The following is a 26,418-nucleotide window of genomic DNA, read 5'->3' as shown; positions in this document are numbered from 1 at the left end:
AAGTTGATAGCGATCCCACAGGGAAATCCGGCAGCCGCTTTGCTCTTTCCTCACTCTTCCATTCTATTCCAGTAGGTCTCCACGTTCAACCGCCCGAGCGAAAGTACCTATTGAGCTACCTGATCAACTAATGTTAACCTGCTCACTCCGACATCAAGTCCACTTCGTTCTGAAATGAACGCAAGTTTCAAATATTCCTAAGTCCTGTAGAACGGGGTTAAATCACTATCTCCGCCGTAAACCCGCTTTCCGAGAGACTTCCGGCTTCCGGGCACTCTAGCCCTAAGTAGGTGATGAGCTACTAAAATGGGAGCTATCCTGTGGGGGATTTCTTCCACTTAAATACCGAGAAATCAATGGTGATAGCTCGAACACCTAGCTTTGACTAAAGCATGGCTTGGGAATTTTGTATTTCATGGAACAGCTAACTACACTTCGCAATTCAGATACAGCACAATTTCGCGGAAAATTAACATTCAATTTGGACTTCATTTGTTTTCTCCGTGTGCCTGACAATTTATGTGACACGTTAATGGACCAAAACAGGTCTATTAACTAGAGTACACCTTTCTCCCCTTCCCATCGAGTACCTCCGCAAAGAAGTCTCGAAAAGACAAGGGTGTGAACTCTGGATAGAGGCTTCTGGCATTGAGATAACCCAGATAGTCTGCATAAGCAGGCCTGTTGTCCTTGCGTACATACTTGCTAAGCTTGTATTCGGAGAGATAAAGGAACATACGTTTCATCGGATCCTGAGGATCCTGAGAGAAAGCAGCTTTAGCCTGTACAACGCTATCTTCGATTTGTTCAGTTGACATCTGGGAGTTCAGTTAATAAAACATGTTTGACCAATAATAATATGCTTGGAGGGTGTCAGCATAGCCAACTTACCGGGGTCGATTCGAGTTTCTCTCCGGAGAGCTCCTCGGCAATACGATAAATTTCTTTCTCGGTCAGAATGTCCCCAAATGTGTAGACATATTTGTTCAAAGTTCGATCATCGCTTATTATTCGCGCGACAAATCGGCCAATATCACGTAGGTCGGTAAGAAGATTTGGGGCTGTGCCATCGCCATGGATAGTATTGTTCGGTATCACCGATGCATAGTCCACTTTTCCGGAAGGAACGATGGGAAATGAGATTTGATACCAATACCCGACATCAATAATAGTATAAGGAATGCCAAGTAACTTGATGTCGTTGTAAACTTCTTCTTTCTATTCGACTGATTAGTCAAGCCCGAGTCGCGCCTGTTAGTTTCCGCTTTTCGTACCTCGTCACGAACCAACATAGCGCCGTTTGGGGGTGCGACTGTGATAAAAGCGCATGGAACTACTCGCTTGATACCTGCCAGTTTTGCAGCTTTGAATAGCTTTTTTTGCTGCAGTACGTCCTGAGGTCCAATGGCGCTGATAAGAACATCAACACCAGACAATGCAGATATGAGATCGGTTGATTCATTGAGATCTATGCACCATGTCTTGATGCCTTGCTCTTGAATCTTCTGAACCGATGGTTTATTTGCAGAAGTTGGTCGCACCAAGACTTCAATATTCTGCAAAAGAAAGAGACAGAGGATCAGTGGCACGAACGTGTGCTAGACGGTCATTGGAACTCACGAAGTTACCAGATTCCTGCAGACCCTTCAATATAGAAGTGCCAGTCTCACCAGTAGCTCCAAGGAGGAGTACTTTCTGTTTGACAGCCATTTCACAGTTTCGTGGACTCTGAGAGTTGGAGGGTGAGGACAGCCTCTCAAAGAGATGATCCTTTTGATATAAACCCGAAGCTTAAATCCGAGCTTAACCCGGGGGTTTAACCCCGTGTTATACATCCGAATACCGAATACCGAATACCTGGCTCTCTTTTCCACCTACAATGTAACGCGGCTATCCCGCTATGATTGATTCTTACAAGAGCGATCACATTCCTATCTCCGATACACAGGATACTTCCGAAGCCCATCTGCTATATCTTCCAACTGCAGCCCTTCTCGGGTCCATCCCATTCGACGATGACCCCAGCTCCGCGAGCCAACTTCGGCCTAGTACTATACCTATACTTCAGGAATCCGGATGGCAGTCGGAGAAAGCCTACGACGAGGATCCTCCAAACTACATCCACTATTTCATAGAATGGCGACTCATCCTCAACAAAACCGCTGAATGTCTTGGCGCTTATTCTTAAGATATAATTTATCATTTTCGCTTTAGCCGAATATAGATTAGGGTGGTTTCGGATACGGGCCGAGAAACAATGCGTTAGTGTCCCCAGGGGAATCCGTCTTCGAAATCTACTGTAAGAGGTCATCAACCAATTATAAAACGTCCTAGACGACGATCTCGAGGAGAAACCTATTGAACTTGGCGCTGTTGGATTAATTAGACTAATATTATCACCTCTTGGAGAAGCCTTGAGGAAGGTACATGACCTGAAGTCTGGAAACCACCGAACAACGTTTGATTGGAACTAGACATGAGCGTTCTAATGGTGAAGTCCTGAGCGCACGCTTTTTGACTCAAAGGTTATACACCAAAAACCCAACTAAATCCAATACCTAGGAAATTTAAAAGAAATCTAAAGTACATCTAAAGAACATCTAAAAAGATATAATAAGACCGCATAAGCGGCCGACTATTCTTGTATATTATAGTAACAAAATACTAAAAGTAGCCTACTAAAACCGCGATTATATATAGTTAAACTGAATTTTCGCACCCCATGTGTGTATGTGCCTGCCAACATTGAACCCCTATTGTCTCTCCTCTCCCTCTCCTTCACCCCTTTAGCTCATCTATTTTCTTTTATCTCTCCTCTCTCCATCCCCATCTCATAATCGCATTTCGTTACATTTATGGTGGTCTCATCGCCTCACATCTGTCTCCGTCCTTGAATTGTCGTCTAATAACCGCGTCTCATTTGATGGAGAGGCTTTGCTACGCAAAGAGGGCGAGCTAACACTATCTCCGCCCAAGGGCCGCAACGCCTTACGTATCGCGATGTTATCGCATAGAAAGGCTGTAATCCGCGGGGAGAACGAACTGTCACCGTCTAAGAACCGCGTAGTGATGTCCTTAGTTCGTCGAACAAAGATATTAAGCCCACGACGTAGTAGTAGCGCGGCCTTCCTAGCTACGCCGCGGGTAGGTGTGGCTGAGAAAGATCGTGCTTTCGGTCGATCATATGATCCATGAAACTAGGAATCATTCGATAATACGGACGTAAGAAGTGCCTTATCAATACTAACCAGTGGGCCGAACGGTTCTCTAGGTCTTTTCCAATATTGTAGCTAGCGGTTAGTACCCTAGAGTGCCTCGGGGCAGCGCGGCCTCGCTATCTACAGTGACCGAAACACGCCAATCTCTTAGTCTATAGGAGGGTAGAGGCGGAAGCTCGCCCGCACTATTTTATCTCTAAGGCAACTAGAGATAGGCCGAAGTAAGGCGAATATAAATCTATCTAAGCTATCTAACCTTCTCGGCATCTCGACCAACGGAAAACGCAATCAACCACTCTAGACCGGCTTATAGGGTAAAGCCCCGCTAGAACTTAGTGCCGAAGTATCGCTCTTGTCGTTAGGCCAGGGGACCAGCGATAAGGGAGGAAGGGATGTATGATATATTGACATTCCGAAGCGCCATTGCATATCATCTTTGTACCTATTTATTTTGAACAAATGTGAAAAAGCTCCCGAGAAAGATACTAATTTTTGAATGAATCCAATAACCTGAATACCTTATTTACGTATGAATGAAAAGGTTCGACTTGCTGGGTCTATTGTATACTCGACACCTCGTGGCTTGTAGACACGTAGGGTTTCTATCTCTCTATCACGCTACTTATGTTTCCAAGCTACATTTATGTCGGACTTTAATTGGATTCTTTTTCCGTTTTAGGGCTCACCCCTTGCTGCTTTTTGATCAAGTGCAAATGAGTGTTGTCTACCAAATGATTGTTTGTCTCCCAAGCTGGAACCAACAGTGGACCAAAGGCAGATTTTACCATGATTAAATAACGAAGAAAAACAGCAAAAAGGGCGGGTGACCCAGCTCAGCTTGTGTACCAAGAAATCCGACAAAGGCTAGGCCACTCAACCGGAAGTGCTGTTAGCTCCATTATGTGAATTTTTCTCACTAACATTGTACCGCTTCAATGCATCATGTGGCGTTCACCAATATTCGGCCGAGAGTTCAGGCACTTATAAAACCGGATGTCTCGTGTCTTGTGTCTCGAAGAGAATCAGAGAATTGATAGGGGCAAACCCAACTTTGCGAGGATGTAGATTTGCCACAACATGGGGTATGGTCCACACCCAGATATCAAGCCCATGCATGATCAACCGCGGATCCCGAGCGAGAAAGCGAATTATAACCAATGACAGATTCTCAGAACCGCTGTCTTTAGGTAGTATATCAGATGATATCAATTAGGTACAACCATTGGGTGCCAATCACTGTAAATATATCAAGGGTCAAGGGTATATAATACGTAAATTGACAACGATTGGAAATAAAACTTGAGATCATCAAATACCCCAGAAATTACTCTTGAACTCGAATGTGAAGATGTCCTCATCAATCAACGATTTCCAAACACTCCTTGATCAACAGGTCGGGAGACTACCGGTACGATCATGGCCTGCACCCGTAGGTATGCAATATCTCCTGGCAATAATTCCAGCGCGGGCATCCAGCGCGGGCATGTTATGCAGTTCAGCTAAGTGGATAACGGAAAAGGTCCATCAAGGAATCGGAGGAAAATACCGATCAACTCCTTGCGCTTCCAGGGAGCTGCCTGGGCTACTGCGGGTGGTGGTATGTGTGCTACACTGCACGGAGCCTACAAAATCTTTCGGGGTTTCCGTGGATTCAAGTACATCTGATAGTATCTCTATTCTTGGCTACTCATGGCTGAAACATATGCACCTCAACCAGTCGCCATCCAAATTATATAATTCATGATTGAACTCCTAGCGACACGACCAGTTGGGTTTATAGTTTGCAATAACATTCAAGTCACTTGCCTGCGAGATATCTATGGCGATCTTTTTAGAACATCCCTTATTACAACAGCTCAAGATAGCAGTAAATATAGGTTAAATACTATGTGCATTAACTTGGGAGAATGACAAAAAAAGGTATTGTGCTAGCTCTATGACCTAAGTTCAGCGACTTCATGCGAGATTTGTCGTCCCAAAACCCGTTACAACCCAGCCAAGCACGCTGGAGTCTTCAATTCCTTGCTGAACATGAAACATCAAGCAGAGAAGAATGATATTTTCTAGCTTGCTGCGAGCCTTGCCGAGAAAATGATGAAAACTCATGCCTTTCAGGATGGGAACAAACGAACTACTTTACTGGCTGCTGATATGTTCCTGAAATTCAATGACTGTTACCTTCAGATGTACCATTAACGAAGGGTAAAGACGACGCAGGGCTAATAAATGTCCAAGTTGCTGAGTGCAGTACCAGCCCCTGAATCAATTAAAACAAAAGATTCTCCTGCGTTGCCAATGACGACTGGGACTGGTTCTCTATGCTACCCATATTTGGAGTGGAAAGGTATATCAGCGGACCAGACTGACTCTTCCGCTAAGGCATGGCAAATTATCATCCAAGTTACTAGTGTAAGAGCGTTTGTTTTGTATGTGAAAACACATGTAGATTTTATGTGGCGACGGACCCGATCAACGTCATCACAGGTTTTGACTTGTGCCATCATCCCGTTTGGCACTTTTCAATTGATTTGCTGGTACTTCGTGTTCGGTGGCGAAATTGTTAGGGCTGACATCATGATCTAACACTAGAATATATATTCTGCTGGGTAAAGGCCAGCCGTCGGTCGGGTTTTGATAATAAATGTAAATGTGGTAATCTTTTCCAACTAATATGCAGCGATATATCGCGAGGTCTTCTACCACCTACGTCCCCAGGCTGACTCGAGCTATCGCACAAAAGGCTCATTCTGCAAACCAAGGGGACCAGAAATGTACGGCCAGCATCCCCATTGAGACAAAAGTTTCGACAGCAGCTAATAGTCCTAGTCAATGTCGGTGCGACATTCCCAGATGACTTTGAGGACTCGCCTTTGAAGTCCGAGATTCTTGAGAAGCGAAACCGGAATGAGGGGGTTGAGCCCTCTTACCATCCCGTTCGTACATCATCAGACATTTCACATAATGTGACGCCACTAAACATTAACGATCAGAATATCTACGAGATATACGAAAGTATCCAAGGAAAACCGCCCTCGCCCCCCAAGAGTGCAAAGACAGCCAAGCCCACTCAGAAGAAGCAGCCGGATCCTGCCGGAGAGGAGCGAGAGCCTGAGCTTGATGAATTGTAATGAAGAATTTCTACTGTATGACTATCCCAAGCTGTATCCAGAGTGTTTCCGTTTATCTCTCGTTCATTACTACCCTATCAAAATGAAACTTGTTGAATACCAAATTGACTACGTGGTTGAAACCGGGTATTATACCCCAATCATCATGTGTCTTCGAGTACCAGGCAAACCATATATTACGTTTAATCATCATTACCGCTCAGATTATTGAAATAGCCGGGTTTTATCATTTTTATTCGAGCCCTCAATATCGGTCATCCATACGATAGGTATTGTTTGTACGCCAGATTTCTGTTAGTTATGAGCCCGGAATTAGGCTTCGACAAGTTCCGCAGCACCGGTGCTGAAGCTGAAGTTCAATCTCTTCTTCGGCATCAACCTCTTGTACTCGAACATATCAAGGGGAAATACTTTTGCTTACTCACCTACTGAGCCAGCTATCGTGAGCCCTACCTCCGCGTAGGGCACCAGTGGACCGCGCGAAGATTCAAGGAGCATATCAATGTCAATGTGGTCGGTGGAAGGAAAAGATGGAAGGGTTGGGAAAAATCTATTTTCTTTCATACGCATATCTGTCGGATAGCCACACAGCTCCCGGCTGCTGGAAGTTCATCTACGAATGTTTGACCTGCGCAGAGTCTCCACTAATTTATTGGTCATGCACACTCGGCTTCGCTATAACAGAATTATCTAGGATTTTCTTTCAAGTTTTAGACTTATATGTTACCTCGCCTACTTTCTATTGTGATTAGCTTATTTCCTATGTTTTTATTTAGAACAACCTTGTTATAATTGTACGATAAGGGCGGCCTACGATCGTGGACTTTTTGCCTACGCGATAAAATGCTCTATTATTGTAATTAATTATCCACTTGAATGCAGATGCTCAGCTCAGTGTGCCTTGGTTGATAGTAGCCAGTTGCTATGTTATTTAGACCGGATTCTGTTACATCGGGGATAGGAATAGAACTGCAAGTTGCTTCGCAACACACTAAGCAGGGGTCCAGCGCTAACTAGTGCCAAAGTACTTTTTTTTTGTTCCTCGAGTCTGCCTTGGAAAGGAATAGCCTTGTTTTTGGCACTGAACTTGGATTGTGGTGCTTGGAAATCAAGTCAGATATTCACTAACACAGGTAGGTAGTGTTTTATAATATGCTTCATTGCGCGAAGCAGAATCAAATAATCAGACCAAAAAAAAAAAAAAAAAAAAAGGGCTACTGCAACTTCCCTGTTAAGCGCCTTCACAGTAACATCGCTGCCTACATTGCGTAGGTGGCTATGCTTCTAGCTGTGGCTTTACAGCAAGGCATACTGGAAATGGATGCCGTTCGTAATATAAAACAAGAGGCTAGTCCAACCTGAAAGTGATTCAACTGAGCCATTCTCAAGAGTACTCAGCTCTTGTCCGACAAATCGTCTCTCAATCATTAACCAACATCATATTTATCAATCTGTATATCCACTCAATGTCGTGCCCTACCAGTTGCACCCCATTGAAACGAGTTCTCAGTGACCGTGTCATCCCCCTAGATGGAAGGATACCTTGCCAGGGAAAGACCCTCAGAGGCCCATACTGCAAGGCTCCAATATCCCGCGATAGACAAGGCAAAGCGTTATGCTTACTTGAGTGCTGCATCTATTGCTCCAGACCAGGTGGCCTACCACTGAAGTATGCGATCAAAGATCTCGCAACCTTGCTCGTCCATCAGCAACACAGTGGGGAGCAGGATGCTGCCTATGCTAGATGGAGTAACATGGTGAAGGAGTATAAGAATAAGAGGGAGAATCCCCCGCGGAAACATCATCGAGAACTTGATCGAAAACTTGATCGCCCGCAAGAATATCATTCCGATGTTTTCGATGACCCCGTCGCTCCACAACCGGTCAAACATCGAAGAGACACACGTATTGTCAAGTGCAGTGAACCGGATCAAACCAGTAGTCGGAGCTATCCAGCCGCATCCAAAATCCTGCAACCTCGAACCATCAAGGCTAATGAACCCATCGAGGTTGACAAGCCCGCTAAACACACGGTGATCCATCCCACTCTGCCCAGCCCAGAACGCCCAACAGAAAGTCGCAAGTCCACGTCTGTCCAAACCGAGGCCCATGAGGTATACACACCTATCACCGTGTGGTCATGCTTCTTCGGTTTGATCCTGCAATGCGGGGTCATGATTTGCAGCTTTTTCAAGATTCAATTTGGTGCAGCTCGATTTTGCGACCACACAGGGAATGTGCAAAAAGGCTCAATGGTCTTGAAGTTTGAATTGGGTATCCGGTGGACATTAACAAATTTGATGCCACGATGGGTGATTTTCACGGGGATTTCCTTTCTGCCATTGTCTGTTTTACTTGGACCATGGCTTGGGTTATTGTGTATCTGTTGGATTGCGGTGCAATTGCAGGAAAGTCCTATAAAGTTGGAAGTTGATGCTTATTCGCTGAGATAAGAATATACATAATTAGTGAATATGTTGAGATTTGAAGTGTTGATCGCCAAAGTGTTGATCTCTTATCATTTCCGCATTCGATCCACCGGCGACCAGTTCGGTCATATGGAGGACATCTAATTGGTTGGAAAGATGTGGATAGCGTGAGGGGATGACACACAGCTAAGAAATGAAAGGTATTTATTATTTATTGTAGGAAATAATTCGGATAGAATAATATGTTGGTACTTTTATATTAATTTTATATTTATATTTATATATATAGATATTGTTAAGAGGTGGAATTGAGTATATACTTCAAATGGGAAATTCTCGACTGGACAAATAAGAGACGAGTCAATTCCAATCTCCCGAGGATAACCACTAGTTAACATGTTGGGATGACTCAACATAGTAATTCAACCATATCCTTCAGAATATCACATGGAGAATCAAATCAGGGACTTTAACTTCCTTCCCCTGTAAATCTTACTCCAATGAGCCAACCGCATTTCTTCTCCACAGGATTGTCCCGGTGAATCACTCCGGGGTCCCTCTGCCCCTCAGTCGTCCTATACCAAGGTACTGCTCTCTTTCTCTCTCTCTCTCCCTCTCTCTCCTCTCTTACCTTTTCTCCTCAACCCATCACCATGTCGCTTCCTATTCGCTCATTGTCCCGAACGTTGGTACGGTCCTACGGAACTGTCCAAGGTTCACCCAGTGCTGCTTCATTGACTAGCATCCCCATTACCCTAACCGACGCTACGGGTGCTACCGCTCCCCGGACCACCTGGACTCGAGATGAAGTCAAGCAAATTTATGAGACCCCATTGAGCCAACTCACATACGCGGCAGTAAGTGAAATTTAACGTATAACCTGATACCGACCTTTAGGTAAACTGACCCTCTAGGCTGCTGTTCACCGCCGCTTTCATGACCCCTCGGCTATCCAGATGTGCACCTTGATGAACATTAAGACCGGTGGATGCAGTGAGGATTGCTCGTACTGTGCCCAGTCATCCAAGCACAACACGGGCCTGAAGGCCACCAAGATGAGCCCCGTCGACGATGTCCTCACCAAGGCTCGCAATGCCAAGGCCAATGGTAGCACTCGGTTCTGTATGGGCGCGGCTTGGCGCGACATGCGTGGCCGTAAGACCAGTCTCAAGAATGTGAAGCAGATGATCACCGGAATCCGCGAGATGAACATGGAGGTCTGCGTGACCCTGGGGATGATCGACGAACACCAGGCCAAGGAGCTGAAGGAGGCTGGCCTGACCGCATACAACCACAACCTCGATACCTCGCGTGAATTCTACCCCACCATCATCACCACCCGCTCGTATGACGAGCGCCTGAAGACGCTATCACACGTGCGTGATGCCGGCATCAATGTCTGCTCTGGCGGTATCCTTGGTCTGGGAGAGAGTGACGCCGACCGCATTGGTCTCCTGCACACAGTTTCCAGCCTGCCCGCCCACCCCGAATCCTTCCCCGTCAATGCCCTCGTCCCCATCCCCGGTACTCCTCTCGGCGACCGCAAGATGATCCCCTTCGACCGCTTGCTTCGCACCGTCGCCACCGCCCGTATTGTCATGCCCAGTACCATTGTCCGCTTGGCTGCCGGTCGCATCGCGCTCTCGGAAGAGCAGCAGATTGCATGTTTCCAAGCAGGCGCTAACGCTGTCTTCACCGGTGAAAAGATGCTCACTACCGACTGTAATGGATGGGATGAGGACCGTGCCATGTTCGACCGCTGGGGATACTACCCCATGAAGAGCTTTGAGAAGCCTGCACTGAAGGCTGATGCCACTGCTCCTACTCCGCCTTCTGTGAACCCCGAGATTACTTCTGCGCCGGTCGCAGCGAGCGCTTAGATTTATACTTAGGATATGTTGCTTCTATATGACTGCGTCAATAGTTTGGATCGAAACGATCCTGCAAAATGCAATTGTCAATGATACGGTTCAACGAGACTTCCACCTTCACTCCTGGGTACATGACGAGGTACCCATGCAGCCATATGGCAATATAATAATGTACTAGGTCAACAGCCCCTACCCAATGACCAGGTGAAATAGCCACACACTAAAACGAGAAAATGTTCTTCCACACATCGTCAACACGACTTGACGATTTCGGGGAGCACTGTCTGCTTTTGTACCATCAACCACTAGTCGATCCTCTTCTCTTGTGATTTCCCCCCACCCCGTGCCCCGCTTGCATCGCCTGAAATTCATGACTGCACATCAAAAACTTTAGTATAGGGCCCAACAATGATAGAAACCCCGGAGCCAATCGAAACCCACTGGTGCTCCACTCTTCGCGATCAAATGCTGCAATACCGAGGCTCAAGCCGAGCGCACGCTGTCAACTCAAAGTCTTGCCCCACGTCTTTTTCACCTACTATTCGGCAGAGATCAATCTTCACATCGGATCGCAATGGTTCCCCTTTTGGTTTCAATGATGAACCCCATGATCTCCATTTCAGTGTCCTGGCGAGGTTTAGCCATTCTGCCAGCGCCAACTTTTTGCGGAGAAATTCACATGCTTGCGCCGATCCTCGCTAAATTAGCATAGTCTCTACCATCTCCTATTCACTCGGTTCATAGGTTCTGTTGGGGTAAACTGATCCGTATAGGGATGTTGACACATCACTACTCACATGGTCTTCATGACCGATGCCCTCATGGTAATGATATAAACGGAATCGCCGCCGCCATGGATACCCGCAAAATCCAACTCAAACATCCATCATGGATTCCAAACCGCTATCCAAAGATTCCATGCAATCAACATGGCGCACAGCCCCTCGCAGCGAATGGAATATCAGTCATTACCTGCTAGACGCGCTCAACGCCCACCCCATCGACCTAAACAAGGAGATACCGGTGCATAGCAAAGACGAGAAAGTGCCATACATGCCCCAGTGGTATCTCCAACGATGGGTACTCTTCTACTCAGCACTGCCCCTCCTTCTCCATGAGACCTACATGGCATTCACTGGGCGCACCGTAGGCCCAATAACAGCCTTCAACTTCTACTTTTTCGCCTTTAACGCGACGGTAATCTACCAAGTGCACATCCTCCGGCGTCTCGGTCACAAATACGGCTTCTTAGACGGAGACAAGCACGCACGGGATGGCGTCCCCGATGTCGGCGTCGCTAAAGTGGTAGCCTCCCTATACAAAACAACCGGATCCCGAATGATCCTCTCAATCATCTTCTCTTACAATAAAACTCAAAGACCCTCGGAGATGTCCTGGATATGGCTCCCTCTTGAAATCGGCCTATACGGTATCGTCCTCGATTTCTGGTTCTACTGGTACCACCGACTGATGCACGACGTGGGCTATCTATGGAAATACCACCGCACCCACCATCTCACTAAGCATCCAAACCCGCTCCTGGCTGCGTACGCAGACCACGAGCAGGAATTCTTCGATATGGTCGGCGTGCCGATGATGACGTACTTTAGTTTGAAGCTGCTTGGTTTGCCGATGGGGTTCTATGAGTGGTGGATTTGTCATGAATACGTTGCGTTTGCGGAGGTGTTTGGCCATAGTGGATTGCGCATGCATTCGGGTGTGCCGTCGACGCTGGGCTGGTTGCTGCAGATGTTTAGTGCGGATATTGTTATCGAGGACCATGATTTGCATCACCGGAAGGGTTGGCGAAAGAGTTATAACTATGGTAAGCAGACGAGACTGTGGGATCGGATTTTTGGGACTTGTATGGAGCGTATTGAGTCTGCGGAGGGGAATGTGGATTATGAGAATACGGCGAAGATGCCTTTGTTCTAGGGGGTTAGGTGATTGTTTGTCGTGTGAATGATGGGAAATTGGAATGGAATGGTGCTTGCTTCTTGATTTTGGGTATCTTATATATAGCTGAGACTTTTATGAATTATGTCACTTTATGACACGAAATATAAAAAAGGATAGTATCGAGAGGGCCATTAAACCTATCGAGCTGAATTACCCTTTGCGTGTACTTTGATCCTATTTTATTTCTGCATTCTCTTCCTTTCTCTCACATCTCCTGAAACTGCAACTTTCGAGCAATGAACCATTGTTACGCCGCCTCGCCTGAACCAGTACTCTCCGGTGGCACAAAAAGCTCCATCCGTTGATCAAAGATCTCTAGACCATTTGCCTGCAAGAGATATTTCCAACTAACACGAGTAAATAGCACGTACCCCTCGTCTCCACAGGTACGGAGAAATACCTGCCCCGTCATTTACCGATTCTCTCTGCAACTATATGAGATTTTCCGAGATGAAATCATTTCCATGCAGAGGGGAAGATCTCTTCACCGCCACCCTCAATATACATCGATGACATCGTGTTCAAGAGGGAAGGGAAGGATATCTCCGATGGCATGGCGAGCTGAGCGTGGGGCCCTGAATGTCATGGATCGTCGCGTCTGCCGTCTCTCGCCTCCGTAAAGCCACATATTGCATTCTAGTTTCAACTACAGGCAACATGCTCGAGTTACTGTCGACTCAAACATGTGTATTACAATGCCATCTTTCTCATCACGGGAATCTCAATAGAGTTTCTACATACTATATTTGCCTTCAGGGCCGTGCAGTCACGTGGCATACCAAAGACAGAGTAGGTTTAACGTAACTATAACTAAGGGATTCTCCGTCATAATATAAATTGTCTGCTTTTGGTTAAAGCTTAAGAGTCCGTAATAACCTGCTTCTAATAGGGGGACACTATATTATGGCCCTTATGCCGATAAACGACTACATACACGAGCGATAATGAAAGAAGACCTCAACACACTGGGTACTTCCCAGGACACGTCGGTGAGATGTTGTGGTTGGGTTCCCATGGAGGAGAAAATAGACGATGGAAAAGCTGGGATGGCGCTAGCCGCGCTAATTTCCACATGTTTTTCAATCTCTGTACATGGGCGACTAAGTCGGGCAAGAAGAAGCGAAAGTTTGATTAGATTACTCCGAGACTAGTTTACAGACTAGGCTTGGCAACTTTCCAACTACTCCATACAAAAGGCTAAGTACTTGCATAATATACATATTCGTGACGGCGTAGGCTAACCTAAAACAAGGCAGGCTCTAGAACAATCTAAATATAAATTGGGTCCGGTCTAATTCCCTAATGAGAGTTCCCCTGCTGCCGAGTATCTGAGATAACCGAAATCTCCACCTGCTTCGTGATACCGGGGGCAGAGAAAGTAGGAGAATCAGGCGCCCCTCCTACAGACGTGCTAGTATGCGCGCTCTGGTTATTATCCAAAATGCGATCGATGCTATTATTTTCAACATCAGACTTGAACCTGCGCGTGCGGCGCGACTGATTCGTCTCGTTTGGGGTAGCCCCCGATTTGCGCCCGCCGAAGGGCATGCTGAGTTCGTAAGAGCGGGAGTATTTGCCACTGGAGAGCTTGCGCACAGATGAGATGATCAAGGGGCGGATGCAGGGGATCGAGGAGGTGATGATGATAATGACGTTTTCGATATATCCCCAGCGGATTAGTTCGATGCCGCCGCTGGCTCCGGTATTCGTGATGCTTGGTACGGAGTCCAGTTTGGTTGTTTTGATGATGGATGCGACCATTGCACTATAGCATTGGGTTAGTACATTGTGGCTATACGATTTAGGGCAGAGGTACTTACACGATACCCAAACTCAGAAGACCGATCAAACCGATCTTGATGCGTAGTTTCAAATTCAAGTTCCAGAATATTACTGTCGGGAAGACAGCCAAAAACAGATCGGTGGCTGAGTTGAATGTATTGGAGTAGTAGGCGAATCTGATGATTGCTCCCAGGTTCCCGCAGGTCGTCGTAAGTGCGACTTTTGGATCCCATAAAGCGGCCACATTGCGACAGATGCTCAGTGGCAACACGGCCGATGCAACGTTGCCAGCGAATTGTATCACCAGAATGGCCCATAGCGCGGCTTTGTAGTACTTGTTGGTCCCGAGGACGGGGAGAATATAGAGAATGAACGCGGAGCGGGCTATGGTGGTGCTGATAGTAACGATCGGCACTTGGATTGCGATGTTCTTCAAGACTTCTTCCTTGTCATTTGGCGGTATAGTGTCGAGATCCTTGCCAAACCCATGCTTAACCGACAGGGTCAAGAATGCTGTTGATACGATCGCCAGAAGCTAAAAAGCATTGAAGTCAGTCTATGAAGGTGAACCACAAGCTAGTGAGGGAGATCTACCTCGGCGAAAATCATCAGGCCATCATCGACGCCAAACCGATTGATCTTGATCTTGCCGAAGATCCGTAAAATAACGATCAAAGCAGCAATGACCACCGCAGCCCAAATCCCTTTCTCCAGGGCTGGGCCAAGATCGCTTTGTGACATTGTGTGGGGATAAACAAGCTAACTTGATAGCATTTTCAAACAGGCGATCCCTCATATAATGAATGCGGATTTGCGGTTGAAATAGTCAACGGGTACAAGTCCGGAAGAAGAAAGAGTTTAGCAGAAACCCACGGATGGCCTCGGTCATCAACCCCGGGTAGACAGCTTCTAAGGTTTCTAGAACCATGGTCAACTAGATTCATGGCGGGCAATAGCTCGCATTGTGCGTCAAAACTTGACAATTATCCGTGGCTGAGGTGTGGATTGGTTGTTCTTTAACTTTTGGTCGCGCAAACTCCGGCGATCATTCCTTCTTTAGTAAATATACGCATTCCAACCAATGTTTCAAGGCTGCAGGGTTCGGAAACCCAATTTTGGTCTCGTTCAACTACCGATATTGTAAGTCATTACAACGTAAGTTGTATTTGTGGGGCGAGAGTGATTTTAAATGAGACTGAGAATTGGTTGATATGCTGTCAACTACAATGTTACACACAACATATAAGCTTGTCACATATTAACCGTTGAGGTCAGTCATCCCATATGAAATACCCCTGAACTCGGAAATTGTTGTATGCAAGCGTAAAGCCACCAATATTGAAGGCGCACTGACCTCCGGACATGGATCTCAGCCCTGGAGCCATTAGGGCTCGTTGAGGTGGGACTTGGTGGCGTTCAACCAAAAGCACCGATTGGATGGATTTAATTCGGGTTACACGGAGAAACTGTTCCCAGATCTTAGCTTTTCTTAGCGTATCCGGACGTCCGCGTCGTAAAAAGTTATCGGAGATTAGAAGATTAATGTTAATGGCAAAGAAACAAACCCATTGTGCTTATAATAAAAACAATAGCCATGCGATCAAATTCCGGCTGGTGTGGATCACACTGTCGTGGTAGATTGCGCTCCCATGAACATTCTGCACAACATGTGCTCTGTATCGGTACCTGCTTTTGAATTTAGTATCTCGGTTCCACCCCGATTAAATCCCCCTATCCACAATGAATCCAACTAGACGCACTGGGCAACATCTCCGAATTTTGATTCTTGTTCAATCAAGGGATATGAAGTCCTGTTATAAATAAAAGAGGGTGATCGGCAACACCTATGCCTCCATTCTTCCACAACCTTATCCCATCCATCTCCTCCACCATGAAGTGGACTTCGGTTTCCCTCGTGGCTCTTGCCGCACCGACCATCGCATCGAATTGTCGCTGTTTGCCAAGTGATAGCTGTTGGCCTGCTCCATCAGCTTGGGCCTCCCTGAATAGCACAGTTGGTGGTCGTCTGGTTGCAACCGTGCCAATTGGTAGCCCCTGTCATGAACCCAACTACGATGTTGCCGCCTGTGCGGCGCTCAAGACAAGCTGGAATAACCCGGAGCCCCAGTAAGTCGTGCTAGTCTGGGAAAATTGACATCGCTAATCGCTGCCAGTCTTGACTCCTCTTCGTCGGTGATGCAGACGTACTTCGCCAACCAGACTTGCGACCCGTTCACCGCCCAGTCTAAGCCATGCCTGCTTGGTAACTACGTGAACTACGCCGTCAACGTCTCTTCTAGCGATCAGGTCATTGCTGCTGTGAATTTTGCCCGAGATAACAACATCCGCTTCGTTATCCGTAACACCGGCCATGAGTAAGTCGCCTCAGCGGGTTTTCTGCAGATCAATGCTGATAGGACGTAGTTATCTTGGTCGTTCGACCGGTGCCGGTGCCCTCTCTGTATGGACTCACCACTTGAATGACATCGAATACCAGGACTGGTCTAGCCCGACCTACCAAGGCCCTGCGTTCAAGGTCGGTGCCGGTGTGGTTGGTTACCAGGTCCTCGAGGCCGGATCTGCCAAGGGCCTCGTTGTCGTCAGTGGCGAATGCCCCACGGTCGGTCTCGCCGGTGGTTACACCCAAGGTGGCGGTCACTCCGCCCTCAGCACCAAGTTCGGTCTTGGGGCTGATAACACCCTAGAGTTCGAGGTTGTCACCGCTGCTGGCAAGCTGGTCAAGGCCTCTCGCTCCGAGAATGCCGACCTGTTCTGGGCACTGAGCGGTGGTGGCGCCGGCAACTACGGCGTTGTCATGTCCATTGTTGTCAAGGCACACAAGGACGCACCCATTGCCGGTGCCGCTCTTCAGTTCACGGCAGCTAACATTACCACCGATACCTTCTACGAGGCCGTTTCGCAGTTCCACTCTCTATTGCCCGCCATGGTCGACCAGGGTGTGACTGTCATCTACCAGATGACCTCGAGCTTCTTCGCCATCAACCCCGTCACAGCCTACAACCAGACCACCGACGACGTCAAAGCCATCCTCGAACCGTTCACCTCTAAGCTCACCGAGCTTAACATCAAGTATCAAGCTAGCTTCAGCGAGCACGACTCGTACTATGACCACTACAACATGTACATGGGCCCTCTTCCTTGGGGTAACCTGGCCGTGGGTTCCTACCAGTATGGCGGCCGTCTGATTCCCCGCAAGGCCCTAGAGCAGAACTCCAACGGGATTGGTTCGGCATTGCGCAACCTGACCCAAGCGGGTGTGATCGCCGTCGGAGTCGGGATGAACGTCTCAGCCCCGGTCAACGTCTCGAACGCAGTATTCCCAGCCCTGCGCAACGCAGCAGTGACGATGCAAATCGGCACACCGTGGAACGAGACCGCGCCTTGGTCCAAAATGCTCGAGGACCAATACAAGATGACGACCGAATACGTGCCTCAGCTGGAGGCCGTCACGCCGGACAGCGGCTGCTACCAGAATGAAGCTAACTTCCGCCAGCCGAACTGGAAGCAGACCTTCTTCGGAAGCAACTATAATCCTCTGCTCACTGTTAAGAGCAAGTGGGATCCTTCCTCGTTCTTCTATGCCCTCAAGGCCGTCGGCAGTGATGTCTGGTCTGTGTCCGAGTCGGGGCGGATGTGCCGTGCTTAAGCTTAATAGATTTGGTTTGATTCATTGCATGATGTAAGATAGCGATGCACCATTCCTAGTTTAGATCTGTTTTATATACATCGTCTGTTTGTCTAGAATAATTAGATCATTAGTATGTTTTGGCAGATAATGACTTTTTTTCATTGCCCTTCTAAACGGCGGACCTGTGAATTACTGTATCCGGTTAGGTTTGCCCTTTGTGGTTTAGCGCCTCAGTTCAATGCGACATCCAGCTTGCAATGCCTATCACCTAGAATGTGCTTGAAACTAAGACTTGCGAAAGGAAACATGATATTTACGTATTACACACAGTCATTACCTGCTGGGTTACCTGTCTTAGTGTGGAGCGATGTGATATTAATTTAACTGTTGTTTTACCCCGTGACAAGCCGGCTACAATTAGCTTTCGTCAGATCACGTGGCAGTTCACCGCTCGCCGTGCGTAGTGCGAATCTGATCAACTTGAAATCTAGCACAAGCAACAGCTTCATTTATTTCCAGAAAAGCCGCCCCGGGGGGCTGTTGCAAGGGTAATGCATTCATATTTTCTTCGCTGCAACGTCGAGTGCCGCTTATTAATATCTTGCGTGGTGACATTGTGGCATTACAGGCAGTCTTTATATTTCGTACGCTTATATTATCCCATTTTAAGAATCGGGAGAAGAGAGGACGCCTTTAATAAAGTTCGTAACCTAATTTTAGCCGATTAAAAGAACCAGGGTAGTTTTACGCTTTTTGTGGGGATTCGCTATTCCTTATACTATCGAGGGGCTACTCTATAGCATAAAATTAATTATATGTAGTATATTAAACCGACGCGCCACTCTATAAATTGAAGAGATTTCTGGATTCTTAAAAGCCTAGATTAATAACATCCTACCCTCTTGCTCTATTAAATTTCTAGAGCTTTGGGGGCGATTAGGCGGTATAGTGGGTGGTTGAATTAACTAAGTGCTAATTTATGGACGCATTTTGGTTGAGGTGGCTTGTGAAATAAGTTATGGGCTCGCATTTGGCACCGTATTCGTTTTTCTCTAGAGGCTAATTTTGGGGCTATATCATGTGTACAATGGACCTAGCTCATTTGAGTGGTTGTAAGCCCCACAGCATAGGATTTATGGACAAGTGAGCTGGTGTGGGACCCGCAAGCCCTGCCCTGAACACGAAAATGAATACGAAGACGAAGTTCAAGGGACTTTATCGAACCTGCATCCAGCCCATGGCGTTCCGTAAGAGATCCTAAGAGTTTCCCCGTCTCTCCATACGACATGCCACACATTCAATTCAAGACCTTTTCTTTTTTTATACATCCAAAATCTCCATCTTGTATCTAATATCCCACATGCCGATGCCCGAGTTACAGTCGTCAGAATACTCTGCACCAGCCCAAAACTGCAATTCTCGAGGGCGAACAAGATCCCGCAAAAGCCACACTAAGTCACGTAATGGTTGCTATACTTGCAAACGTCGGAGGGTGAAGGTATAAATTCTATTATCCATAACGGGTCTAATTTGTAATATTGATTCCATTTAGTGCGATGAAGATCGACCTGTATGCGGCGCATGTTCCTTGAGAGGCAGCAGATGTTCATTTCCAGGTAAATCTCTATCCAGACACGCGTGTCGCTGATCTAAATCGTTAATAAATAAATGCTAACATCTCTGTAGAACAAGGCGAACTTACCAATGCCAATAACTCGCCAGATGCTGAGCCGCTTCCAAGGACGCACCCAGCTGAGAGTCCTCTGCAGCCATTAGAATTCGATGTGTCTCAATCCCCAGAGCTCGGCGAGATTTCGTCCACACAGCCAGGAAGGCTGAATATGAATGAGTTGCGACTTCTCCAACATTTTCTCCTGAATACAGCCAAAAGGATGAGTTTAAACCCAGAAAGAGGAATTGTCTGGCAACGAGTTATTCCAGAACTAGCATCGAAGAACGAATTCTTGATGCATTTGATGCTTTCGTTGGCTGGCGTGCATATGTTGTCGGAGAGTCAAAGTCGAAACCACACCGATATCATCAGCGATGCAGATTCAAATGTGGATGCAGGGGCGAACGACCTTGAAACACCAACTCTGATAGATCTTAACATTGTGATAGAACACCACCAGAAAGGTCTCCGTATGTTCCAAGAAGTATTATCAACAGTATCAGCTGCCACCGCAGAAGCTGTATCCTGTGGTTCTTTTTTGCTCGTTGCCTTCGCCTTTGCGTCCCTCCACCTCAGAGACCCGGAGAAAAGCTTCACACCAGCAACCCAAAGCTTGAACACAGGAAGACCACGGCTTGATTGGCTCCATCTTGTCCGTGGACTAACAATTGTTACGGGTCAGCATTGGCACACCCTCAGACGCAGTCGATTGAGAGCCCTTCTATATTATCGGTACAGGAACGACGACTGGAAGCTTCATCCACGGCTGTCCACGCCATCACTTCCTCGTCTGAAGCATTGCTCCCCGCGGTTAAAACGGTTTGCACACGGTGCATACGAAGCCATTTCAAACCTACGGATTTTGACAAGTAACACAACAAGTATTGCTACTCCGACATCTACACACTCCTCATGCAGTTTTCTCTCGGAAAAGCAAGACGAACACGCTCAGACAATCGATATCATGGAGGAAATGTATATGCGTATCTTGCATGTACTACACTTTCCAGGGGGCGAGCAGGATGCTTCGGCTGCATTGGATATTGAAGCTGATATTGAAGATGCAGCAATTATATCCTGGCCACATCTTGTTCCTGGTGGGTTTATTTACACGCTAGAATTGAATGAGGGGCTTGGGGTTGCCGAGGGTGTCTCATACACTATTCTTGCTCATTTCTACTTGATAATTGTTCTGTTTGAGAATACTTGGTTCTTGAAAGGGGGATTTGAGAAGGAGATATCAAAGATAAATACCCTTGTTGGTAGCTTAGGGGACAGCCAACTGGGTTTATTAATGCGATGGCCGGTGGAAGTAATCGCTCTGGAGTGAAACAATTCCATCTGGATCTGGAGTTCTACTGCAATATGAGATGATATTAGATTGTACAGGATAACTAGATACACTATATATGTACTTAAACTGCTTCAGCGCAGTGCAGAAGTTATCATCGAGTTTATAGGATAAAGAAACATTCCACCGTTGCGATCTCAAATATAATAACATCATTAATTGGTGTTGTTTGTTTTTTTGTTCCCGTTCAATGCCCAGAATAATCAATATACTCTCTAAAGAGCGGTAAATTCACGGTTAGACGCCCATTCACTGAAACATAGGCAGGGTTGTCTACTCCTTACACATACTTGAAGGGGCACTCTGAAATATCCCAAGAATCATATTTGTTTACTATCTTCGTCAAGTAGATTTGACGCACCAAAGGAGCCGTCACAAATAACCATAGGCATATTCTCCCAATTTAACTAGAAGACCAAGGTGCCAGTCAGCCTAATATCCCGACTGCTCGAACCAACGTATACTTTGTATTCTCCTCTCTGGAGGTATCAGGTCTGCAATTCCGTATCCCACTGACTGAGGTCACGTCTGGTCAGCGGGAAACTGACAGACTTGCTCTTGTTAGGCTCGATTGCAATCTTCTCAAAGCCTCGTAGCTGCTTAGCTGGTGCGCCTGGTATCCCCATATACAGCTGAGGCACTTCCAAAGCCGAGACCTCTCCAGTATTCAAGATTGATACGGTCACAATGGCGACGACATCCCAGAGGGATTCGATACCACCCTCCATGATCTCGCCCGCAGGTGGATAAAAGAAAGAATTAGCCTCCGTATGGTGTATCTTGTGGTATCAAGCAGTCTATGGCCAAACTCGCTTGTTTACATGATGAGTGACGGCGACATACCGCCCAGTTTGAAAGGTAAACAATACTCTTACCGCGCCACGGGAGTCATCAAACCTCGGGTTTCTGGAACTTACACACTCAGCGTGGCCACCACAGGCAAAACCAAGGTCTTCTTCGAAGGGAAGCTTCTGATCGACAATACGGAGTGGACGGAAGTAGCTACCAGCAATGGTTTCCTCGGATGCTCAAGCCCGGACAAAACAGCGGTCATCGAATTAAAAGCTACTTGTCCCTACAAACTCTCTGTGGAAAATCTTGTTACTTTGCCACCAAACCAGCATCTAGACAATACGCTCTTCCCTTACGTGTCAGGCCTCCGTCTCGGCCTTGCACTCCATGAAAATGAGCAGGAGATGTTCGACCGGTCCGTAGAAGCTGCATGCAGGTCTGGCGTGGCTGTCGTAGTGGTCGGTCACAACAAAGACTCCGAGGGTGAGGGAGGTGATCGAGCAAGCTTGAACTTGCCAGGCCGCACGAATGATCTCATGAGTGCTATCTGTGCTGCCAACCCAAACACCGCTTTTGTCGTGCAGTCCTCTAGCGCGGTTAGCATGCCGTGGGTTGAGCAAGCACGCGCTATTGTACTTGGATGGTACCAGGGACAAGAGAACGGCAATACTTTAGCGGATGTACTACTTGGCAAATGCAACTTCTCCGGAAAGACTCCTATTACATTTCTCCGCCAGTTATCGGACCACGGATCAAGCAAATGGCATCCCGCAGAGGCAGCACAGGACCGCTCCGTCATTGGTGAGAAAGTTCTTATCGGTTACAGATCGTTTGAGGAGCGGGAGGTTGCTCCTTTGTGGCCATTCGGGTTTGGACTCTCATACACATCTTTCAGCCTATCTGGAATTCGTCTTGATGGGCAAATGACCACATCTGTGGATTCGATGATTGTTATCAATGCTTGCTTATCAAATGATGGGGAACATGACGGACATGAGGCGGTGCAAGTCTATATCTCGCCATCGACCCAGATTCGAGCGAAGGGGCTGGAAAGTTACCCGAAGACTCTTGCGGGCTTCATTAAGTCTTGGGTTCCAGCAGGAGAAATGCGTGATGTGCAAATTACTGTTCGCAGTGAGGAACTAAGATGGTACGATGAAGAAGTAGGCAGCTGGATGCTGGACCGGGGCACCTACAGCTGCTTTGTTGGAACCAGCGCTGCTTCTATTGACAAGAAGATGTCATTTGAGGTAATTTAGATACATATAGAATTTACCATATAAATGAATTCACGTTGTTCTCATCAGGCGCCATACCCAAGGACAGTTCAGTAACGTTCGCAGGATTGCACCGGATTGACGTGAAATTGCTCACTGAAAAAGGGGTTGGCGATCCATTGGATTAATTGAGAAAGATAAAATCTCTCATGGAAATTCCAAGGCCTGTGAGAGCAACGCAAGAGCTAAATGTATGGATATTTTACTGATACACTCCCGCTGTAAGCTGAGATGAACCCACAATTTCCTTCCCTATTCCACTCTCACCACGAAAACCATACCTAAATATCTATGAAGATAATAGAAAATATATATTGAATACGTTCTATAGAGGTTTAAATCTATGATGGATCTTTATTTAGTACTTCGATATAAATAACAACGACACGCTGAAAATATAGCTCAATGCTAAATCTATGTGCATAATCCTAAATTCTATATAACCAAATCAAATGCTATCGCCCGGCACCAAAGTATACATCAAAACATTTTATATACAAACAACAAGCTTAAACCTCGGCATTGCTAGCGCAAGAGAAGCTGTTGTTGGAGGCGTCATCATGAATAGCCTTGCCGGAAACGTAAAGGCCAAGACCACACATGCAACCACCAATCAGAATAATGCACACGTTCAAAATGGTGAGTGCAATCTTCCGAGGAGAAGAGAACCAGTAACCCTTGTTGATGTGCAACCAGTACACACCACCAAGACCGTAACTGAACCAACTGGCGAACAGCGAGCTAATCAGACTCAACAAATCACTGAAGACGGGAATGGCATCGGCAATGATCCAGGCAATAACCCAGCAAGTAAGAGCAATGCCAACCCAGGAGCCAACAGCAACCATGTCACGCTTGTGCATGCGGTCAGTGCCACGGAACATGCGGACGTAGATGTACTTAAGACCGATGTGGCCGTTGACGACACCAGCACCGATAATCTGTTGAAAGTGTTAGCAGCCGAAGAGAGGGTAGAATCAGAAGACACGTACAGTTGGGATGGCAATTCCGTAAGCAACCTTCTTCAGAATAGGGCCCGCGGATCCAAGAGCGGGGGATGTGACATCCTGGCCGACATAGTAGTAGATCACCACTGCAGCAACGGTGTAGAAGACAATTTCAAAGGTCTGCAACATGATCAGAGCCTTGGGGAAATCCTTAGGTTGCTCCATCTCAGCGAGCAGACCGAAGAAAGCCACGTGGGCGCAATAGGCAAAGACGATGTTGGTGACAGCGCCGAAGGCCTGGACCAGATCGGTGTCGACAGTAGCCTTGAGGCCATGACCACCCTGGTTCTGCACACCCACTGCGACCATGGTAATGATAACAGCAGTCAAAATACTGCCGAAGGCTATATATGACAATTAGCGATTATTCTTCCCGAGTGCAGGCGGAGTTCAGTTGTACATACACAGGCACGAAATATAGGTCATGTTCTTCATGGTACGGGGCAGAGAGCAGACAAAACAAATGATGAATCCGACAGCGGTGAAAACCATCGTACAAGTTCCGTGCTCGGTAACGGTGTTCATCATGACACTGAAAGTCAAGATGTGAGAACCCATGATGAAAATCGAGAAGAGCAACTGGCCGAGGCCGAACAGCTCACGTCCAAAAGCACCGAACAAGACCTCGCCAGCGTCGGCCAAGTTCTGGATGTGGGGGTATCTGGCGCGGAATTGGTGGATCGTGTATCCAGTGTAGGTAGCGAGAATGCCCAGTCCGATGATGAGGATAAGAGCTGGGGCGAGGCCTAGCTGGGCGAGGGTCTTGGGCAGGGACAAGACACCCAGAGAGACGGATTCGGCAATCATAACTAGAGAATGGTCAGAGTTGGTTCATAGCAATTGATCAACAGATCAAGATTTGTGACCATGGGCATTGTGCTAGCACTTACACATTCCCGTTTGCCTATCGCAGAATTAGCCCATATTCTTGGTTGTTGCTTCATTGCATGAACTTACCACCACTTCATAGTTTTATATTTAACCTCAGCACCCTCCTCATTTCCAAAGGCATCTTGATACTGCGGACTCTGGTCCTCCAACATCTTCTTCTCATTATATCCCGACTCCGAGTCGGTCGCCTCCTGGTATGGTGTCGCTCCATCGTGAATCATGATGTCGACGCGTATAGACCGACAGGGAAGGAGTGTAGGCGAAAGGTGAGAAGAGAAGTAAAGGAAGAGGAGAATAGAGCCCTTGTATGTGTCTAAAGGAAAAAAATTCTTGAGCCAAGTGGAGCTTTCAACGTTAACTAAGACAACCCCAGCTTAACTTGTATGGAGAGTTGGAGCGCATAATTCTGGGGCCCGGGTCTTCTGGAAGGGGTGTATCAGGGCTTATCAGTGTCAATTCAATTTCTATTGCCAATTCACATTATGTTTTCAATAATAATGCGGCTCAGATAAAAAAAAAATGCAAAGCTTTGATGCCAAGTTGTGATCATCCATAGAAATTAAGCGTAGGTGGGTCCACTTCCGAACTCAGAGTGGATCCACTGTGGCCCGCTGTGTCAGCAGTTGGCCAATCACGGACTCGGCTCAGAATTCTATTATCTAACAAGAATCGCCGGACTCGCGTGGCTGGCCGATGGTAGCCGCTTATTCCGATGCTGGGCCAATCCCGAATCTCAATGGTTTCAAGCTGTTACTAAATGCCAAGATGTGCCTTCGTTTATTGGTTTCTCTCTGCAAATTATCTCCGTTATTGTCAATCTGAACAGTGTACGGATACTGATACTACCTAGGTATATTTGTAGATTGTATTTAGTACCAAAGTAACAAATCAATTACCTAGGTAGGATCCAGGGGCCGAAAAAAAAGGCCAGTGTACATAGGAGCAAACCGTGGGTCTTGGAGTGAAGCTCTTTTGCCACCCAAAAAATTAATTTTAGTCAAGCCTTGCCAATTCCACTTAGGCAGACATTTATGGTTCGGCTATTTTGTCAAGCCGCGTATCCGAAGGTTAATGCAGCCCTGAAGGTTAGGGCAGGTACTCTACGGAGTACTCACCGGGCTAGGTAGTATTTGGTGGTTCGGGTCTGGTATTCCCGAACAGTCCCTTGACCACATACTTGAAACGACCAAGCTGGTTTGAATCATACCTTCCTAATCCGGACAATGTATGATGTGAACATATGTATGCATATCACAAACTGAAAGAGCTATTGGAGTATTCGAGCCTCTCTCCATATTCTGACCTCTATATCTCCAATTTCCCCCGGACAACCCCGGGTTGCGAAGCAATTCGAACGTAAGTTAAAGTTTAAATCCGGGAATGAATCCTTCT

General features: G+C 46.9%; 12 protein-coding genes across 12 annotated transcripts; 7 read left to right on the top strand and 5 right to left on the bottom strand.

The window, feature by feature from the left end:
* Nucleotides 1–551: 551 nt before the first annotated feature.
* On the bottom strand, nucleotides 552–1,710 carry N7537_008676 (aromatic alcohol reductase; the record flags this gene model as incomplete). The annotated part of the gene is made up of 4 exons (XM_056899730.1): nucleotides 552–818; nucleotides 892–1,218; nucleotides 1,275–1,556; nucleotides 1,621–1,710. 4 exons carry the CDS (start codon nucleotides 1,708–1,710, stop codon nucleotides 552–554), a joined length of 966 nt encoding a protein of 321 aa, XP_056751806.1.
* Nucleotides 1,711–1,900: 190 nt separating this feature from the next.
* On the top strand, nucleotides 1,901–2,188 carry N7537_008675 (uncharacterized protein; the record flags this gene model as incomplete). The annotated part of the gene is made up of 1 exon (XM_056899729.1): nucleotides 1,901–2,188. One exon carries the CDS (start codon nucleotides 1,901–1,903, stop codon nucleotides 2,186–2,188), a length of 288 nt encoding a protein of 95 aa, XP_056751805.1.
* Nucleotides 2,189–5,889: 3,701 nt separating this feature from the next.
* On the top strand, nucleotides 5,890–6,346 carry N7537_008674 (uncharacterized protein; the record flags this gene model as incomplete). Its single annotated transcript, XM_056899728.1, has 2 exons — nucleotides 5,890–5,989; nucleotides 6,045–6,346. The coding sequence occupies 2 exons, from the start codon at nucleotides 5,890–5,892 to the stop codon at nucleotides 6,344–6,346; spliced, it is 402 nt and encodes a 133-aa protein (XP_056751804.1).
* A 2,197-nt stretch (nucleotides 6,347–8,543) lies between these two features.
* N7537_008673 (uncharacterized protein) lies at nucleotides 8,544–8,904 on the bottom strand (the record flags this gene model as incomplete). The annotated part of the gene is made up of 2 exons (XM_056899727.1): nucleotides 8,544–8,761; nucleotides 8,886–8,904. 2 exons carry the CDS (start codon nucleotides 8,902–8,904, stop codon nucleotides 8,544–8,546), a joined length of 237 nt encoding a protein of 78 aa, XP_056751803.1.
* Nucleotides 8,905–9,422: 518 nt separating this feature from the next.
* N7537_008672 (biotin synthase) lies at nucleotides 9,423–10,655 on the top strand (the record flags this gene model as incomplete). Its single annotated transcript, XM_056899726.1, has 2 exons — nucleotides 9,423–9,632; nucleotides 9,690–10,655. Exons 1-2 carry the CDS (start codon nucleotides 9,429–9,431, stop codon nucleotides 10,653–10,655), a joined length of 1,170 nt encoding a protein of 389 aa, XP_056751802.1. The 5' UTR covers nucleotides 9,423–9,428.
* An 879-nt stretch (nucleotides 10,656–11,534) lies between these two features.
* N7537_008671 (sterol desaturase family protein) lies at nucleotides 11,535–12,581 on the top strand (the record flags this gene model as incomplete). Its single annotated transcript, XM_056899725.1, has 1 exon — nucleotides 11,535–12,581. One exon carries the CDS (start codon nucleotides 11,535–11,537, stop codon nucleotides 12,579–12,581), a length of 1,047 nt encoding a protein of 348 aa, XP_056751801.1.
* A 1,323-nt stretch (nucleotides 12,582–13,904) lies between these two features.
* N7537_008670 (uncharacterized protein) lies at nucleotides 13,905–15,128 on the bottom strand (the record flags this gene model as incomplete). The annotated part of the gene is made up of 3 exons (XM_056899724.1): nucleotides 13,905–14,370; nucleotides 14,426–14,922; nucleotides 14,982–15,128. The coding sequence occupies 3 exons, from the start codon at nucleotides 15,126–15,128 to the stop codon at nucleotides 13,905–13,907; spliced, it is 1,110 nt and encodes a 369-aa protein (XP_056751800.1).
* Nucleotides 15,129–16,278: 1,150 nt separating this feature from the next.
* N7537_008669 (putative isoamyl alcohol oxidase) lies at nucleotides 16,279–18,054 on the top strand (the record flags this gene model as incomplete). Its single annotated transcript, XM_056899723.1, has 3 exons — nucleotides 16,279–16,514; nucleotides 16,562–16,762; nucleotides 16,812–18,054. The coding sequence occupies 3 exons, from the start codon at nucleotides 16,279–16,281 to the stop codon at nucleotides 18,052–18,054; spliced, it is 1,680 nt and encodes a 559-aa protein (XP_056751799.1).
* A 1,168-nt stretch (nucleotides 18,055–19,222) lies between these two features.
* On the top strand, nucleotides 19,223–21,038 carry N7537_008668 (uncharacterized protein; the record flags this gene model as incomplete). The annotated part of the gene is made up of 2 exons (XM_056899722.1): nucleotides 19,223–19,283; nucleotides 19,723–21,038. 2 exons carry the CDS (start codon nucleotides 19,223–19,225, stop codon nucleotides 21,036–21,038), a joined length of 1,377 nt encoding a protein of 458 aa, XP_056751798.1.
* Nucleotides 21,039–21,547: 509 nt separating this feature from the next.
* Nucleotides 21,548–21,787, bottom strand: N7537_008667 (fibronectin type III-like domain-containing protein; the record flags this gene model as incomplete). Its single annotated transcript, XM_056899721.1, has 1 exon — nucleotides 21,548–21,787. The coding sequence occupies one exon, from the start codon at nucleotides 21,785–21,787 to the stop codon at nucleotides 21,548–21,550; it is 240 nt and encodes a 79-aa protein (XP_056751797.1).
* A 93-nt stretch (nucleotides 21,788–21,880) lies between these two features.
* On the top strand, nucleotides 21,881–23,110 carry N7537_008666 (glycosyl hydrolase; the record flags this gene model as incomplete). Its single annotated transcript, XM_056899720.1, has 1 exon — nucleotides 21,881–23,110. One exon carries the CDS (start codon nucleotides 21,881–21,883, stop codon nucleotides 23,108–23,110), a length of 1,230 nt encoding a protein of 409 aa, XP_056751796.1.
* Nucleotides 23,111–23,637: 527 nt separating this feature from the next.
* Nucleotides 23,638–25,247, bottom strand: N7537_008665 (uncharacterized protein; the record flags this gene model as incomplete). The annotated part of the gene is made up of 5 exons (XM_056899719.1): nucleotides 23,638–24,069; nucleotides 24,121–24,479; nucleotides 24,540–24,944; nucleotides 25,026–25,039; nucleotides 25,093–25,247. 5 exons carry the CDS (start codon nucleotides 25,245–25,247, stop codon nucleotides 23,638–23,640), a joined length of 1,365 nt encoding a protein of 454 aa, XP_056751795.1.
* Nucleotides 25,248–26,418: the final 1,171 nt, after the last annotated feature.

Source organism: Penicillium hordei, assembly GCF_028827395.1.
Source record: "Penicillium hordei strain IBT 12815 chromosome Unknown utg000004l_segment0_segment0, whole genome shotgun sequence".
Classification (NCBI taxonomy): domain Eukaryota; kingdom Fungi; phylum Ascomycota; class Eurotiomycetes; order Eurotiales; family Aspergillaceae; genus Penicillium; species Penicillium hordei.
Note: the sequence above shows the minus strand (reverse complement) of the source record. Positions and strands in the feature narration are given on the sequence as shown.